General features: G+C 31.5%; 1 protein-coding gene and 1 pseudogene across 1 annotated transcript; both read right to left on the reverse strand.

Moving 5' to 3' along the window:
* Positions 1-4664: 4664 nt before the first annotated feature.
* LOC111993284 (S-adenosyl-L-methionine:benzoic acid/salicylic acid carboxyl methyltransferase 1) lies at positions 4665-8776 on the reverse strand. Its single transcript, XM_024025134.2, has 4 exons — positions 8675-8776; positions 7500-7904; positions 6028-6282; positions 4665-5024 (listed from the first exon to the last, which is right to left on the reverse strand). Exons 1-4 carry the CDS (start codon positions 8747-8749, stop codon positions 4665-4667), a joined length of 1095 nt encoding a protein of 364 aa, XP_023880902.2. The 5' UTR covers positions 8750-8776.
* Positions 8777-17554: 8778 nt separating this feature from the next.
* The window catches only part of LOC112037072 (S-adenosyl-L-methionine:benzoic acid/salicylic acid carboxyl methyltransferase 2-like), a 6594-nt pseudogene continuing 5059 nt past the window's right edge, over positions 17555-19089 (reverse strand).

Below are 19089 nucleotides of genomic sequence, written 5' to 3' on the forward strand. Positions count from 1 at the left end.
ATCATCCATGCAGTTAGAGTTGGTAAGCTTACTCAATTTGAAAACCAAGATAGAGAAGTAATTATTTTGTCTACCTCAATATTTTTTTTTCTTTGGATAGGTGTCTACCTATACTGATAAAAGCTTGGATCTTCGTGTCATTATTCACTAGTTATTCCCAAATCAAAATTCTGGGTTTAACAGACATCAAATTTTTAAAGGTGAAAACACTATTTTGGTTCTTACATTTTATGGTCACAGTCAATTTGGTCCCTACATTTTGGTAGTAATAAATTTGGTCCTTGTTATTTTCAATTTGCAATCAATTTAGCTCATGTCGTTAACTCACTAAAAGAAAATGACTTCGTAGCAAACAATTTGCATTGTTGGCCTATCTAATATTAAAATTTTAAATAAAATGCTGACAGAGCTTAATTTTAGTAGCCAGGTCAACTTTTAGAAAATAATTTATTTTATTTCTCTACCAAAATTTTTCCTTTCTCTATTTTTTTTTTCTTTTAATTTTCTTTACCGTTTCTTCAATCATTCGTTGTTCAGAAAAGATTCATTCATCATTGTTCTTGGTGAGTTAAATTAGGATTAGAACGGATCACAAAGAGAAGCCATGTCCAACAACAAACATTTGGTAAAATCCTTTTCTTCTAGAATTGAATTATAAAAGAATATTTCAAGCGAATCCATCATCCATCTACCCGTTTTGCAGATCACTACATCTACAAAGGAATACACAACAATAAAACCCATTTCAAGTAAATCCATCATCCCTGTACCAATTTTGCAGATCTAAACCCATTTTGTAGGTCACACGGGGTGAAGGCATCTCAGATTTACGAGAGAGAGATGCATCGGCCTCCCAACAAAGATCATTGCCGCCATTGTTGCATGCACAGCAAAAGCATCTGCCCCTTTCTATTCTCTAAGAGTATCTCCAGCAAATTCATCAAATTTTTGTACTGTTTGGAGAATAAACAGTGACTTTTACCTTTATCTACCTACTTTTTCAAATTTACTTTCCATTAGATTCTCTATCCCATTCTCTATTTTATTTAAATATTATTTCTTCATTAATTATTTATTCTTTTTTTAACAACTACACATCTTCCAACATTTTTTTATTCAACACCTAATTATTATAGTAAAAAAAAAAAAAACATTTGAAGAATGAATAGTAGCCCATCAGACTTGATGAATTACTGTTCATGAGTAAAAAAAAAAAATTCAGGTATAGAGAATCTATTGGAGTGGTTTTTTTTTTTTTTTTTTTTTTTTTTTTTTTTTCTCTCTCTCTCTCTCTCTCTCTCTCTCTCTCTCTCTCTCTCTCTCTCTCTCTCTCTCTCTCTCTCTCTCAGCCCTCTTTGACAAAGCTCTTGTTCTTGGTCTCTCACACGAGTTTCCTAGATTTGTGATGGAGGAGATTTTTGGGTGTTGTGATGGACTTGGTTGCCAAAGATTGGTGGTGGTGTGTGGATTTTATTTTTTATTTTTATAAAAGGATTGGTGGTGTTAAATTTAAATGTGAATGGGTGTTTGGTTAAAGAAATTTTAAGAAAATTAAAAGAAAAAATAAATAAAGGAAAAGAATTTGTAAAAAAAAGAAAGTTACTTTTTTAAAGTTAAGGTGGCTTTTTTTTTTTGGCTATCTAAGGTTGATTGCCACGTAAGTATGCCACATAAGTATTTTTTGTTAATGAGTTAACAGTAGGTACCAAATTAATTGTAAATTGAAAATAACATGGACTAAATTGACTACTACCAAAATGTAAGGACTAAATTGACTGTAACCTCAAAATATAGGGATATTTTTTTTTAGGAAAATATATTCTTCTTAATTCTCAACAAATATAATATTCCTACTCACCCCAATAAAACTTGAAAAAAGAAAAGAAAAGGAACAACTGTTGGACTAAAGAGGAATATTAGTTAAGGCCCAAATTTGAGTTTGGATTGAAAATGGAGAGTTCTTAGGAATGAGCTCCAATGGGCCTGAACTTGAGCACCTTTATATCGTCATTCTGTAATGCCGTGTCCAACTCAATTGTATTTGATACTTTTTTCAACCCAAAAAAACTAAAAAAGAAGAATAATAATTTTATACTATCTTATGCTCTTGGAAATTTAAAATATTAAAATCGTTTATAGTTTCTTTCTGGGGAGGGGAGGGGGGAGGTGGGTTGAACAAAAAAAATACAATTTAAAACTATTATTTTAATAAGTTATCTTGTTTATAAAATTAAGTTGGATCTAATATGTCATAAAAATATGTTTTAAGAAAATACTTTTAGAGTATGTTTGGATTGAGAGAGTGAGGGAGTAGATGGGAGTAAAATAGAATTGGTCGACCACTTGCCCTCCCTCTCCCTTAATCCAAACCGACCCTTGGTATATTTAGGTGTTTGTTGTTAAAATCTTGGTCAAACCAAAAATTTTTTTTGGTTGAACAGGAAAATGCAGTTTTAACTTTTAAGAGGTGTGTAATATTTATTTTTTTGTCCAAACGAGAGTAAAACATTTTTTCCTTTTCGCATAGCCTTCAGCCCCTCCACACACAACCCCCAATCAAACCAGCCAACACCTTCTCCAAAAGCCACACACCATTGACACCACTCTTTCTCCCCCCCCGAAGCTTTGCCTATAACCTTGAGTCCAGTGACAATTTTTATTTATATTTTCATGTTATTATTGATGTTGGTTAGTCTTTGGACATGTTTGTCGCCCTCTCCTTGTTAAAAAAGGACTTCTTTCCTCCCACTCCAAGCTCCTGCTAATTTGGTGTTATTCTGTTTTCTTTACCCTTTCCTTGTTTATTATTGGACTTCTATATGCTGCTCTGAGGGTGTGTGTGAGCTTATTTTTTCAATCCATTTGGATTTTTTCTGATTTGTTATAATTATTTTATAATTGTGATATAATTATTTTATAAGAATATAATGTAAAATTTGTATTTAAAAGTATGTGCTATTTTTATAAGTTTTAGGTAATGAAAAATATAATATATTTAGCATTCAACAACAATACATAGTGATATATATATATATATATATATATATATATGTATAGAAAATCTTAATTTAATAAAAAAAGATTTAAATTACATAATTATAATATTGTTATATATTCTCAAAAAAAAAAAATATTGTTTTATATAAATGGAGAAGATGTTATAAAAAGAATTTTTTTAATGTACCACAATCGGTTTACTAATTTGAACATATCCAACAATTTTTTTTTTTTTTTTTTAAATGTACACCCCCATTCCATAGAACACATTTAACATGTTACATTCAATTTAAGATACTATATAAGTGTAGAATTGTAGATTTTTTTTTCCAAATATAATTATAATGGCTATGTTATTGAAAATTGAATTTTAAGGTAATATTGTGAATATTGATCATTTTTCTTGATTTTTTAGGGCTCATATCTCTAATTTCTAATGCCCATTTTAATTGTATTTTTTAGCCCAAAACTAAAGGGTTTGGGCAAAATAGAATAAAATTTAATACTTTTCATAAAAAAAAAAAAAAAGAGCCTAAAATTGATAAGACAAACCTACAAAAGAATCAATTTAAGGCCCAATTAGTCCAAATTGGATCGAAGTAGACCGAAGTAAACCAAATTGGATCAAAATTGACCAAAGTAGATTGAAATGGACCGAATGGCCAAAATGAACCAAAGTCAACATAAATAGATCAAATGGATCAAAGTGGACCAAATGAACCAAGTGGTTCGAAATGAACTAAATTGGACTGAAATGCTAATATAGCTTAACATGAACATGACAACAATAAATTTACTGTTCGCTTTTAGATATTATATAGATATAGATGGTAGATATCATATAAAGAATTTGTAGATAACACAAAACATGACCATAATATATGTGATTATCCTTTTCATAATCCAAGAAACTGTAGAAAAGACATGTTAAGGAATATTAAGCAAGTACACAGTCAAGAAACGAAAACAAAACATAGTTCACACAAATTGAATCCAAATAAAAAGCAAATGCTCAGACCATCTTTTGTAGTGATTTTCACCAAAAATCTCAAATTTCAACATATTTGAAACTAACAAATTACTGATTCTTTAAAAAATTAAACACCTCTCACACATGGGCTTAAATTCACCCTTAATAAGTGGAGCTCAATGCATGAAATTTTTAATATTTTAAATGGGAGGTTTATTAATTAAAAAGTGGCTAAATCTCTTCTAAAGATTGTTGGAAACAATGGAAGAGTATTCAAACTAATTAACAAAATTATAAAGTAAAATTAGGATATAGTAGTATAATAGATCAAAAACATATTTGACGGAGTTATAAAGAAAAAAAAAAGATTGAAACAAAATCATTAAAAAAAAAAAAAAAGAACATGTTGATATGCTCATCACAAGTTTCCCAGCAGTTTTGAATATTCTACATGCCAAATTGCTGAGAAAAGAGAAATTGTAGGCCACTAAGGTCACTGGGAACAATCCAAACCAAATTTTCATAAACGTAATTTAATTACATATGAAAGCACTAAATTAATGATAATACATGGCAACCCTTGTAATAATGCAAGGGCTTGACTTGCCACATTATTATACAAGCGCAAACACACGAGTCATTCATGTGATGAAATGACCATTATTATATTCTCGATCACCCATATATAAAATCTTAATCATCCTATCTTTGTAATAGAAATGGTCACATTGATAAATTGACAATTCTCTTTAGAAATGTGATCAGCAATAATTTTCCTGTACCTAAGAAAAACTTCATCAATTATTGCATCTCCAAAATGACTAACAATCATGGATTCAGCCACAGCTCTCATGTACTTTGCAACTTTGTATCCATCGTTACTAAATGCATTAGATGCATTGAATTCATTATCAAAATCATTCCATTTGATTGCAGAAACCTCCCAGTGATCAATTGAAAAATATCCTTCTTTTGAAACTTCGGTTTTCACTTCTGATGGGGATGGTGTGTATTGAGGGATATTGAAGGAATTCACTTTGTCTTCATCTATGAGTCCCTAGAATGTACATCATATGTTTTAGAACAAAAGATTTTATGCAAATTTGAGAACAATTATTCTTTCCTAGTACGAATTGCTATATATATATATATATAATTATAATATATCAAAATCTAAAAATAAGAAGCATGCACAAAGATACTTAATTATATCAGTACATGATCAAGAAACTCCTACAGGTCAACATCAACATATTTGGAGCCCCTTGATTTTTCAAAATTGCATGAACTAATTCAAAAATAAATAAATAAAATGTTGGTACAACAACAACACACCATACTGGACACACACACACATACATATAAACAAGTGGTGTCCAATTATTGACCAAACTACTCTACTCTTTACGTATGAAACACCTTAGGCACGTTATGGACTGATAGTGTGATGGATGGAACAGGAGAACTCTTGGTTTATCACACATCCTTTAAGTCCATTAAATCCGCCACTTGAGTGTCCTCAAGGGACCCTAGGCAAGTATCTTAAATGCACAATATCACATACATGATTGAAAAACAAAAGAAAAAAAAAAACACCTAACAATCAAATAATGTCAGCATTTAAGAAGATTAATCATAAGTTAAGTTATTTATGAGCATATTTTTTGAAAATAAGTAGAAGAATCTCATTCAATTATTAAATTTCCATCAGTTTAAAAAATTTGGATTAAGCGATCAAAATTTTGGAATTAATTAATTAATTAGGAGTATACTAATCATAATTAAGTGAAACTAATAGAAACTTTCCATCATTTAGTGTTAGTTTGGATACAAAACACATTTGCGTTTGTGAATGGGCTGCGTTTTTTGTGTGGGTCCTGTGCACTGTTCATGAGACCCTTAAGTGTGGATTTTAGCAAATTTTTCTTTAAAACTGGGTCCAACGGCATTATTCACACATTTAAAAATTATTTTGCTACAGTGTTTTTAGTTTTCAATAATAAGCAATATCCAAACAGACTCTTAGTACCCAAAGTTTAATTTGTAGTAGCCAATGTTACCTCAGAGACCATGTCATTGAGTGCCATTGCCAAAAGCTCCCAAATATAACAACACTCTCTGCTAGATGGATCTTCACTTCTTCTCCCTAAAAAGGTTAATACCATTCCCCCTCCTGCCACCAACTCCTCTGCACGACACTTCAAAAACATTGAAAAATCTCTTTGATATTGCTCATAGTAGGCCCTAAGAACATCTGGCGGGCTTGTACATGCCATGTATATGTTCCCTTTATTATTATCCAACCCTTCCGGAACCTATTGCACAATAAAATTCATATTATTAATGTATTTTTCATTGTCATGCTGGTAAAGTGTGAATTATATTTGGCAATTTACCATTATCAGATCTTGAATGGTTCTTTATTATTTATAATTCGATAGAAATAATGAGGGAGTGGTGATTGAAGTCCTGAATGTCTCTGTTGTAAATATTAGGAGGTGTCAATTGAGGCAGACTCTAAGCATATATATTTTGAATAGTTATATTGAAAGAAAATGCTAAAACATGTATATTACCAAAAGCATATCTTAATTGACTCTGTTAACTTAGCAATACCAATCGACCTTAAGAATCCCCTCAAAAAAAAAAAAAAAAAAAAGACCTTAAGAATATGGATAACTATGTCTTTATCTTCTGTATTTAAGATCAATTGAATGCTAGGGTTATTTAAGATCAATTGATAAGCATAGTTAGATTAAAGGAAAATGCTGAAGTGTATTACCAAAAACATATCTTACTATGACTTTGTTAACTTAGCAATACCAATTGGTTGAAATATAAATTAAATGCTAAGGTTATTGTTGAATGATTGAAATATAAATTAGTCATTACATAATTGCTCAATTTGAGGTGATAGTTTCCAGCAATTAGATGATGGACTTGGATTGGACTCAAAGCATGGGAGTCTTCCTTCACTCGCAGAGAAGGAAACAAGGCAGCTCACCAATTGACCAAATATGCCAAGCACATATCTAACTGTATTATTTGGGTTGGGGATACTCTCCCTATTATTTCTTCTCAAATCTAGATGATTTATCTATTTTGGGTTTTAATCCCGTTTAATGAAAGCTTTCTAGCATTTCTTTCCAAAAAAAAAATAAAATGAGGTGATAGTTGGTGTAATAGTTGCATATAACATCTCTCTCATACCTGATATGAGAGGTATTTAAAAAAAAATAATAATAATAGAGGGATGTTGTATGCAATCATTACACAAAATATTAAATCATCACTTCACATTAATAATGAGGTTTGAATTTCTTGCATAAAATTCAAGATAAGGAATGTGAATTTTCTTTTAGTATCAAAGCGAATTTCTTTGAATTTGAACCTTGTTTTCAGTCTTCCTCTCATTTAAAAAGTTAAAAATCACACCAGTTAGCATTTAGATAAAGTGGTAGTTTATCAATCACATGATTATGTATATTATTAATTACATCAACCTTTTTTTCCTATTTAAAGAATATGTTACCTGAGATAACCATTGGAGACTATAAGAAGAGTGGACAAAATGCAGACTCTTGCTTGGAAAAAGCCTGCCATAGAAGGAACCAGGAGTTCCTGAGAACAAACATGGACCAATACCAGGCCCCATTTGATAACTCATTTGTTTTTGGAAGTTTGGCAACGACTTGAAAATGGTATTAAAGTCATTCCCTGGAAGGTCGTTCAAAAATGCTTGATATTCAAGTGATTCATGACCTAGTTTTTGGCGAAGCTTGTCCACTACCTTGATAAGTTCAGAAACCAAAAACAAAGTGTTTGGTCCAGAAGAACAACCCAAGTCAGCGATGGCTAGGCTCCTTGGCAAGGTGCTGCAGTAGAGATTGGTTATAGCTTCCTCTGAGATATGTTTGGTCAAAGCTATTACTTTTTTCTGTCCAAACCAAAGTCCAAACCAATTAAGAGTTTGAATGAGTTATAATCTACATTATTATGCACATAAACTTTTCAAATAACCGTCCTTTATCTATGATTTTGATTATAAGATACAAACATGCTAATTGTAATTTAACAATAAAGATAGAGATTAACTTAGTGTAAAACTATTTTTTTTATGAAGTGCCAGGAACTTGGAATGCAACTGTCTTGGCACTTTCAAAAACTATATATATATATATATATTTTTTTTTTTTCTTTTTAATAATCAATGACATAGCATGTTATAATTGGAGTAGTATTCCTCAAAAAATAACAATAAAAAATAAAATTTGAAACAAATCATGGAGTAGCATTACTTTTATTTGGATTCATTGCTGACACAATTTTTATTGTGCACTAGATTATAACAATCATATCAACCCTTGTTTTAAAAAGTATAAAAAGAAAAAAAGAAAAAAGAAGTTATGTATTGTAAAATCGTAATGAGCTGACATGTGCTCTTATTTTATTTTTTAAATGCTGAGTAAGCTAGCATGTATCTTATATTCAAACTATCTTAATTTTTCCTCCTCTTTGCATAAGCCAATCAAACCAGGGCAGCAAACTTTTGTTTTGTTTTGCATATTAATTAGAACACAATGTAGCACAGAAAATTGCCCATTTGGTACACTTGAGCAATCAGTTAATTGGGAAATGGAAAATTATGTACTCCACCAGTATGTACTTTGAAAATACTGGTGGGAGGGGGTTGGTAATTAAGTTTACCTGAATCAGGGAGTTGCTTGCATAACTTGTTTCATCTATTCCACCGTTCATGTGGAGCACTTGAACAACTTCCATCTCTCTCTCTCTCTCTCTCTCTCTCTCGTATAGATGAGTGATTCTAAGAGTTTAGGCTGCAATTTTGTCATTGGAGTGGAACCCAATTTATAACCATAGGTACCTCTCTTTTCTCAAGAACTAGTGGTCATGATTTCTTTTTGGTTTCTTGGGCTACTTTCACTGTACCAATGCTACCGAGTACTGACACAATCACTCTTACATTTTATTTATTTATTTATTTATTTTTTGAGAAAAGAATTGCTCTTACACTTAATTTCACAAATTGTGAACTTGTACAATTATAAGTGGTCAACGAAAAGTAGTGGGCCACATTCACAAGTTAGTAATGTGAAAAAAATATCGACTACTCATAATCACATAAATGAACAAGGTGTGAATTTAAGTATATGATTGGACGTGTAGCTAGAATTATTCAGTCACATACACTAGTCCAAGTTTGGTTTGTCTCAAATTCCTAAATTACAATAATGATAGATATCAAACAAGGAATTTGATAGATAACTAATCCACAGCAGTGGAGACAAAATTTTAGTTTTTTAGCACTTCAAAAAATCACTTTATCTATTTTACTTTTTCACATCCAATAGCAGTGATTTCATTTTAGTTTTTACACAATAAAATAATATAAACACTATAATAAAATAATATTTCATCTAACCACCAAAACACAACCACAACCAAAAGTAGTGTGAACACATGGTGGACATTGGGAGATACATGGAGAGGTAGGAAGGAGAGAGACAAAAGCAGTGTGAACACAAAATTAATTAAATTTTTTTTCAACTATGGTGCACAGCTGTGCACTGTAGCTGTGGAGCCAAAAAAAATTATGTAAACTGTAACTGTGGAGTCAAAAAATATTGCTTTGCCTTCCTACCAACCTCTCATATGCTTTCAAAAAAAAAAAATAATCCTCTCATACGCCATACCCATTAGCTAGTCATCACATGACTACAACTACATGTCTGATAAAATTCTTTGTTTATATATAGATATCATATTAAACAAGGAATTTGATAGATAACGCAAAACATTGGCCACAACACATGTTTTGGATTAGATTCACAACCTCTTAACCTTTCAGAATTAGTGTGCCGTCAAGGGGTTGTCGAGGTTTCTAAAGAGGTTCACAACGTAACCTTTGTTTATCTAATTCTTTTTTTTCTTTGGCCTCAAGGTTTCATAGAATATTTTTCTTATTTGTTTACAATGACTTTGATATTGTTCAAGAAAAAAAAAAATATTATAAAAATTACTAGAGAAAAGGAAAAAATATTGTAGGTGATACAAATCAAATAACAAAAGCGGAAAGAATGTAGTTCTAACACAATAACACACCACAAATTTCATTCAAAATCCATAATAAATGTGCGTTTGGGTTAGGTGGAAAAATTAAAATTATTTTGATATTCAGCTTATTTTTCTACTATACATGGGTCTCACTGTATTATTTCAACTAACTTTTACCTTTATTTACAATATTTTTAGCAATAATGTTTTAGTTTTAGTAAAATAAGTAGTATCCAAACACACCCTAACTTTTAAAAAAGAATAAGACAAATTATATTTCACACAAAATATTTGCTTAATCAATGTGGGACTGTAATACCCGAATTTTTTTTTTTAAAAAAAGGTAGGGTATTTAAATAAATCTTTTTGTGGGGTCAATTTTGTAATTAATATTATTAAGAGAGTTTTTAGAAAATAAGGTTGGAACTTTAGCAATATATAAATTAATTAAGTTATCTTATAATTATAGATATTTTGAGAAATGAGACAACTCAAAATATTCATCTAAAGAAAGACTGACGACATATTTGAGGTAAGAGTGTAAAAATTTTATTTTTCATTAAATCTAAACTATATATGAAATTAAAATATTTTTATGTGAGTCTTTCTAATCACTAGTTAGATTATATAAATATCTAATAAGTTTTATGATGTGGACGAAGAAGGGTTTAGATTTATATTTTTGTTATTTTGGACACTATATAGGTGTTTCAATCTCGAAAATCTAAGGCCTTGTTTGGTGGAGTAGTTAAGTAACACATTTTTAATTTTAAAACAATATTACACACTTTTTCATACACTTTTTCACCCACACATATTTCAAAAAATTACAAACAATATTTCTTAAATTCTCCTACTAAACGGCCCTAATATTTTTTTTATGCCCTTTATTGCGTTAACTGGGATAGAAATTGCAAATGACTATGTTTGTGTCAAGATTTGTTGGATTTTATTAAAAAATAACTATAAAACTCAAAGTATATTATTAGTTAGACAATGTTTGAAATATATTTGGTTTTTAACAATTCGAGTTCTCTACACTCGATTTTGCCAAGTGAATTTACACTTGGAAATCGAGTGTCTCACACTCGGTTTTCTCAGAGCAAAATCGAGTTCTTTGGACTCGATTTGTTAGAAATGAAATTTGTTTCAAACCTTGCTTAACTGGTAATATATTTTGAGTTTTATGGTTATTTTTTTATTAAAATCCAGATTTGTTGTGCTTGGTGTCAAGTTTCTGTATATGCCTTTGTTTGAGAAATAGTACCGAAGTGGTGGAGTAGAGGTGGTTGGAAATACAAAAAAGTCTAGTAGCTAGTCCGGGATTGAAGTCTGATAACTCGTCAGTTATTACGCGTGAAAAAAAAGAAAAAAGAAGGGAAGAATGATGTATTCGTATAGTGTCCAGATGCTTTGATTTTTTGCGTGACATAGTACTTGTACTTCAGAGTTTTGTCCTCATCTCAAGAGAACTAATGGCGGCAGGAAGTAAAAAAAAAAAAAAAAATATATATATATATATATGGATTTTGTTAATGTGTGTTCTAAGGACATACAATAATTTTTATTTTTGAAAAAAAAAATTTCAAAAATTGAAAAGGTATTAATAGCTTTTTCAATTTCTGGAAAAATATTTCCAAAAGTGGATGGTTTAATGTGTGCTTTAAGGGCACACATTAACAGGACCCTATATATATGTATATATGTGTGTGTGTGTGTGTGTGTGTTTATTTTGTTTAGATTCTATTTGTCAGATTTTTTTAATCTAATTAATTAGCTAAGTATTTATTTAGATTAATTATCAGATTTAAGTTAAACTCAAGCAATTATATTATAAAGTGCAAAAATATAAAGAAGATAGCGATATGATGACTTAAGAAAACTAATGAAACTAACTGTTTCAAGGTAAAAAACTTAGAGAGCATTTAACCTAACTATCTTCATGGTAAACAAATTCATTATGATAGAATGGAAGTTTTATAATAAATTTTTCTCTAAATCTAAAGTTACCACTTGTAGTACTTACTTACACGACCACATGTAGCTCCGAATTTATGGACTCTTCTATCAGAATTTGTTGAGTAGAAACACCCATGTTTGTGACTTTGAAATCTACTCAAAAGTTTTAGATCACTGTTAGTAGTTATTCTTTATATAGCAACTTGTCTCCATCAGTTCTTGATTGTAGATTTAGCTTCCGATTGATGCTTGTTAAGTTAGAAGGCTACAGAAACCTCATAAATCTCACAGGAGTAACTCACAAGACTTTCAAGAACTTCTGAAACATATTTAGGGTTTTCCTTTTATACTAGGTAGTGTAGGACACAAACCCTAAACGTTTTCATAGGCTTTGGGCCTGGTTTAAATTTTGCAATATGCGAAGTTCGATTAGTCGAGCTTCACAGATTCTAAACTCTTCTTTCTGTAGTTTGACTGTTCTTGAATTTTGACCTGAACAAACTTGAGCAATGTATAACACCTAATCTAGACATGTTTTTGTTCTCGATTTGCCAATATACATAAAATTAGAACCTAAACATTTATTCCTAAATATTTAGAATCTAACAAAATTAATGGTGGTTCTAAAATATAGGATAAGTCTCCTGTGATGCTATTTTTGTCCTTTATGAGGATATTTAATAATAGGAAAATCATTGGATATTTTTAGCAATTTCTCTTTTGGGCGGTACCATTATAAGTTTTTCTTAAATTATTTGATTATTGAGTGAATGATACTTGAAAAATTGTTTTAGGTGATATTTAAGGATTTTAGAGGAAGTGTTAAGAAGAAGTTCTTTGTGGTGTGCTATTTGAGATAAGTAACCTTCTCCTAATTGATTTTAATTTTTCTTATATTATTGTATTTTAGCTATTGAATATTGTTCTACAATTGTTACAATTTTATTTTAATTATTAGCTACATTGATTTGAAATAAAGAATAAAGAATCTTCATAAATTTATTTGATTACCACATATATATGATTTTATGTATGTATTTGAATGAGATATATTTGAACTATGATTTGATATATATGATTTTGGACAATCTGACCATGTTTTGACTCTGATACCCAGCCAATGAGAGTTATTCATTAGTATCGAAATTAGTTCTATCTGGGGCATCACGAGCCTATTTTGTTTCTAGACCTAGCTAATAGAGAATATACATTAGCACAAAACTAGTTTCATCTAAATCTGATGTCCAACCATGGGGATATAGCGTGACCATAATCATAAAAGATTGTTAAGAATATGAATTATTTTTGAATATTTGAATTGTTTTTAGTCTATGAAACTTCTTATGTTTATTTTGAAACCCATAGTATAGTATAACTTTTGATATATGTGAAATATTTGATCATATGTAAAATGTATTATTATGTCAATTTATATGCTTGTTTCAACTAATTAGGATTTGGTTACTTATTGAATTATCAACTCACCCTCCTTTTACCCTCCAATTTCACATTATGAAGAATAGCTAGTGTTGAGACTTTTGTTAAGGGTGTATGCTTGAAAGGAAATTAGGAATTTTTGAAATAAGATGATTTTGTAATAATTAGAATATCTTTTGTTTAACAATCACGAGGTTTGGATTGTTGTATCTATTGGTACTTTGGAGATCTTTTGACAATTGCATTATTGAGGATGATTGTGGATTTATTGATGATATTTTATTTGAAGATAAAATTCTGTTGCTAAGAAGGCCTTGCAGACTTGTAGGGTGAAAACTTTATAACGTGCGGCCGTTGTCATATGCCTATCTTTGTGGTTGGGTTCGGAGCGTGACAGGGACAATTTCAAATCAAGAGTTTGGATGAGTTGTAATCTACATTATTATGCACACTAAGTGTGCAAATAATTTTCCTTCATCAATGACTGATTATAAGATACAAACATGGTAATTTCAACTTAACAATAAAGATAGATATGGACTATGTGTAAAATTATGGGTGCATATATTACATATCATCAATGGCATTATCCTTTTGGGTTTTTTTTTTTGGTTATTTTGGTTTTTTTTCCCCTTCCACACAAGAATTATAAATACAAACCTCATACTGTGAGGTCATCACAACTATAATATACACTTTCAAATAGTACTGCTTTTAGTATGTAGTGTTCACCAACCACAGTTTTGTTAGATTCCAATAAACTTCTGCAAAGACTAATTGAAAAAGGGGTTTTTTTTTTCTTCAAAATAACATCAATTTTCAAAAAATTGCGTTAGTTAGCATGTTTTATAAACTATTTAGGAAACTAACATCTCGAGTGCAATAGACTTGATTTTGTTGTGCTAAAATTGAGTCCACTGAACTCGATTTGAGCATTGTGGTATAAAAATTGAGTTTGTAGAACTCGATTTCATTTAAATTGAAATCGAGCCTTACTAACTCGATTTCTTAGCCATGCATTTTTCCGTTACACTCCCCTCTTGCTCACTACACAGCAACACACTTCGTCTCTCCCTCACTTAGATCACTTCATCATTTCTTCCCTTTGCCTATCTCTCTCCGTCTCTCACTCTCTCACTCACCTCTAACGAGGAAACAACAATCTATCAACAAACCCAACGAAATCCAGAGAGAAACCTCATATTGTGAAGTCATCACAACTATAATATATACCTTCAAATAGTACTGCTTTTAGTATGTAGTGTTCACCAACCACAATTTTGTTAGATTCCAATAAACTTCTGCACAGACCAATTCAAAAATGGATTTTTTTCTTCTTCAAAATAACATCAATTTTCAAACAATTGCGTTAGTTAGCATGTTTTCAAAACTATCTAGGAAACTAACATCTCGAGTGCAATAGACTCGATTTTGGTGTGCTAAAATCGAGTCCACTGAACTCGATTTGAGCATTGTGGTATAAAAATCGAGTTTGTAGAACTCGATTTCATTTAAATTGAAATCGAGCCTTACTGACTCAATTTCTTAGCCATGCATTTTTCTGTTACACTCCATCTCTCGCTCACTACACAGCAACACACTTCGTCTCTCCCTCACTCAGATCACTTCATCATTTCTTCCCTTTGCCTATCTTTCTCCGTCTTTCAATCTCTCACTCACCTCTAATGAGGAAACAACACTCTGTCAACAAACCCAACGAAATCCAAAGAGAAACATCAAGAATCAAGAAACGAGTTCCCTTAACAAACCCAATGAAACATCAAGAATCAAGAAACCCAAAGACCCAAAGAGAAACATCAACAACAAAAATCAAGAAACCCACCCAAAGATCTAGTGAGAAACATCAACAAAACTCGTCGTCGCAGCCTCCTGGAGCCTTCACTGTCGTTGCTTGGGTTTGATCTCTCTAGTTTGTTTTTTCTGTTTTCATGGTTTGGGTTTGTTCTTCGTGGGTTTCTGTCTTCATTGATTAGTTTCTTCTTTTTCGTGATTTTTGGGTTTCTGGTTGGGTTTATGTGATGGAGTGAGTGAGAGATGGAGTGTTGTTGTTGTGGAGTGAGTGAGAGATGGAGTGTAACAGAAAAAGGCATGGATGAGAAATCGAGTTTGTAAGGCTCGATTTCAATTAAAATGAAATGTTGAAATCGAGTTCAATGGACTCTATTTAGTACTCCAAAATCGAGTTTATTACACTCGAGATGTTAGTTTCCTAAATAGTTTTGAAAACGTGCTAACTAACAAAATTGTTTGAAAATTAATGTTATTTTGAAAAAAAAAAAATCCTTGAAAATGTAGATAAACATTGAAAACATTTGCTTTAGTGCCTATAATTTTACTGATTTGATGTCTGTCTACATTTGGGTTCAATTAGGGGTGTCTACGGGCTGGGCTGGGTCGGGTTTGTGCATGACCCAGACCTGACCCGAATTTATCAGGTGGGTGAAAATCCAAACCGAAACCGACCCGTTTTACTGGTCGAGTTGTCCGGTTTGGGTCCATCGGTTTTCAGGTTTGTGTCGGTCGGTTTCGGGTTTCACTGCCAGTGCCGAAATTTCGCAGGATCCGGCGAGATCTAGCCAATATTCAGCCGGATCAGTTGAGATCTGGCCGATATTTGGCCGGATTCGTCGAATCTAGACTAGATCTTGACGAAATATCGCCGGATCTGGTGGATTTCAAGTAGATCTTGGTCAGAAAAACAAAAATATCGCCGGTATTTGTCATTTTTTGTCGGAAAACCTGGAAATGTAGCCGAATGTTGTTGATTTGATGGTCGGGTTGGGTGGCTTGGGTTTTTGGGGAGGAAAACCGCCAACCGACCCGAAGGGTTTGGGTTTTGTGGGTGACGACCCGCTGCCGACCGTCGGATTGGTCGGTTTGGGTGGTGGCCGGTCAGTTTCGAGCGGGTCCGGCGGGTTGGTCGGGTGATGAGGACCCATGGACACCCCTAAGTTCAATGTATTCATCAGTTACTGCACACATTAGTAAAACTATTTTAGGAAATTTTTTATGGAAAAATGAAAAAGTGATTAACTGTTTTGACAGTTTTTTCAATTCCTTATAAAAACTTTCCCAAAATGAATGGTTAATATATGCCCTATATAAGAGCGTACATTAACCAGACCCAAAAACATATGCAATGGTCTGAACTTGACGACGCCTTTTGTCCTATACTGCATTTCATGCCATTTCTTTGACCAATCTTTGAGTTGGCTTATTTCTTAAGCTTTTCTCATAGCGACTTGCTTCATATATGTTGGTATATATGTACACAGTAAATGAATCAAACTATTTCTGAACATTTTGAGCTTGGTTCGGAAAAATGCTTATTTGTGTTTGTTTGTTTAGTAAATAAGTCAAACTTATGCCAAGTTTAGACTCAACTATTAAACATGCCAAACTCAAACATAATAATTTATATTCATGAACAAATTGATGAACTTGAGGCTCAATTTAACTATATATAATTTTATATTTTTATATGTATACTTGCCTATAAATATACTTATATAGACTTAAGATTGGGTCTATAAGTTTGTAAATAAGTTCATGTGATATCAAGTTTTTATTTAAAGTTTATTAATAATATAAGCAATCCATTTGTAGTAAAAGATTAATGGATTTGTGGAGATGTAAAAGAATTTAGTCATGGTATTACTCAAAATAAAGGGGAAAAAAGTTAATTAAGTAGCTCATGAATCAACTTGAATTTGTTTGACAAAAAAATAAACAAAACTTTAACATGTAATCTTGTTTCATAATGAAATTAAACTTGGTTCGAGTTCAAAATATTATTAAAATAACAAAATTAAATTTTTAATACTTGGTTTGGCTTGAGTCATTTACACCTGAAATCAAATATCAAAGATATCATTTTATTCATGCCAAGTTGCAATAGAAAATGAGAAATCTTAGGCACTAGAGTTCACTGAGAACAATCCAAATCAATTTTTCATACACGCAATTTATTACATAAGAAAGCACTAGCGGATAATATGCAGCAACACCTTTTGCGAGAACTAGGAAAAAAACAAATACAAGTACTTGACCAGTTGACCTATTACATTCTTAGGAAGCCACACTAACGTGAGTCTTTCATATGATGAAATGACCACTTTTTTTCATGGAAATGGTCACATTGATAAATTGAGTCTTCTCTTTAGAGATGTGATCAGCAATAATTTTAATTTTCTTGTACCTACGGAAAACCTAATCAATGATTGCATCTCCAAATTGATTAACAAGCAAGGGTTCAGCCACAGCTCTCATGCAATTTGCAACATTGTATCCATCATCACTAAATACAATAGATGGGTTGAATTCACTATCATAATCATTCCATTTGACTGCAGAAACCTCCAGGCGATCAATGGAGAAGTATCCTCCTTATAAAACTTCGGATTTCACTTCTGATGGGGATGATGTGTATTGGGGGATGTTGAAGGAATCCATTTTATCATCCCCTATGAGTCCCTGGAATGTACATCCTATGGTTAGCATAATAGATTTTATGCAAATTTGAGATCAATTATTCCTTCCTAGTGCGAATATGCTATATTACCACTGGTTATATTAGTTCATGGTCAAGAAACTCCTATAGGTCATCATCATATCAACATATTTGAAGTCCTTTGATTTTTTAAAATTTCATTAACTAATTCAAAAATAAATAGATAGTAGGATCTGATTCCATTATTAACTTTCCATCAATTTAACAAATTCAGATTAAATACTCAAATTTTCAGGATTATTTAATTATTATGACTATACTAATCATAATTAAGTGAAACTAATAGGAAATTTTTAATCATTTAGTAACCAGAGTAGTAGTAGCCTATGTTACCTCAGAGACCATGTCATTGAGGGCCATGCATAAAAGCTCCTATATATAACAACACTCTTTGCTAGATGGATCTTCACTTCTTCTCCCTAAAAATGTTAACACCATTCCCCCTCCTGCCATCAACTCCTCTGCACGGCAATTTAGGCACATTGAAAAATCTCTTTGAAATTGCTCGTAGTATGCCCTAAGTACACTTGGTGGGCTTGTAGATGCCAAGTATATGTTCCCTTTGTTTATCCAACCCTTCTGGAACCTATTGCACGATAAAATTCATATCATTACTGTGTTTTTTATTCTCATGCTAATAGAGTGTGAACTATATTTGGCAATTTATATATCATTGCATAGATCCTGAATAGTTTTTATTTATTTAATATCACTTTTTATAATTCGGTAATAATGGACGTAACCGTGACTGAGATTGGGCAGCTATGCATGTACAATTGTACATAGAAAGACCGAAGGACCCTACCTCGTATAGTTATAACTTGAAAGAAAGAAATTGAAAGTAAAAAATTAGAAGCCAATTTCGTTACGGCTTTGCTTTGATATAATAACTTGATTCACAAAAAAACCAAAAGAGTTTTTGTTAAGACTTAAGAGTGTTCACCAACCACAGTTTTGTCAGTTTCCATTGTAACTGTGCATGCTAAGTTAGTGTATATGGGTAATGGTGTGACTGATGTGTGACCTCTTCCGGTTTTAACGTTTTCACCAGTGTCTTAAAAACACATGAAACACATATTTGATCCTCAAAAAGTTTGTCCATTTTTTTTTTTTTTTTTTT

The sequence above is a fragment of the Quercus suber genome, unplaced genomic scaffold (genome assembly GCF_002906115.3).
Source record: "Quercus suber isolate HL8 unplaced genomic scaffold, Cork oak 2.0 scaffold_11, whole genome shotgun sequence".
In the NCBI taxonomy this organism is placed as follows: Eukaryota; Viridiplantae; Streptophyta; class Magnoliopsida; order Fagales; family Fagaceae; genus Quercus; species Quercus suber.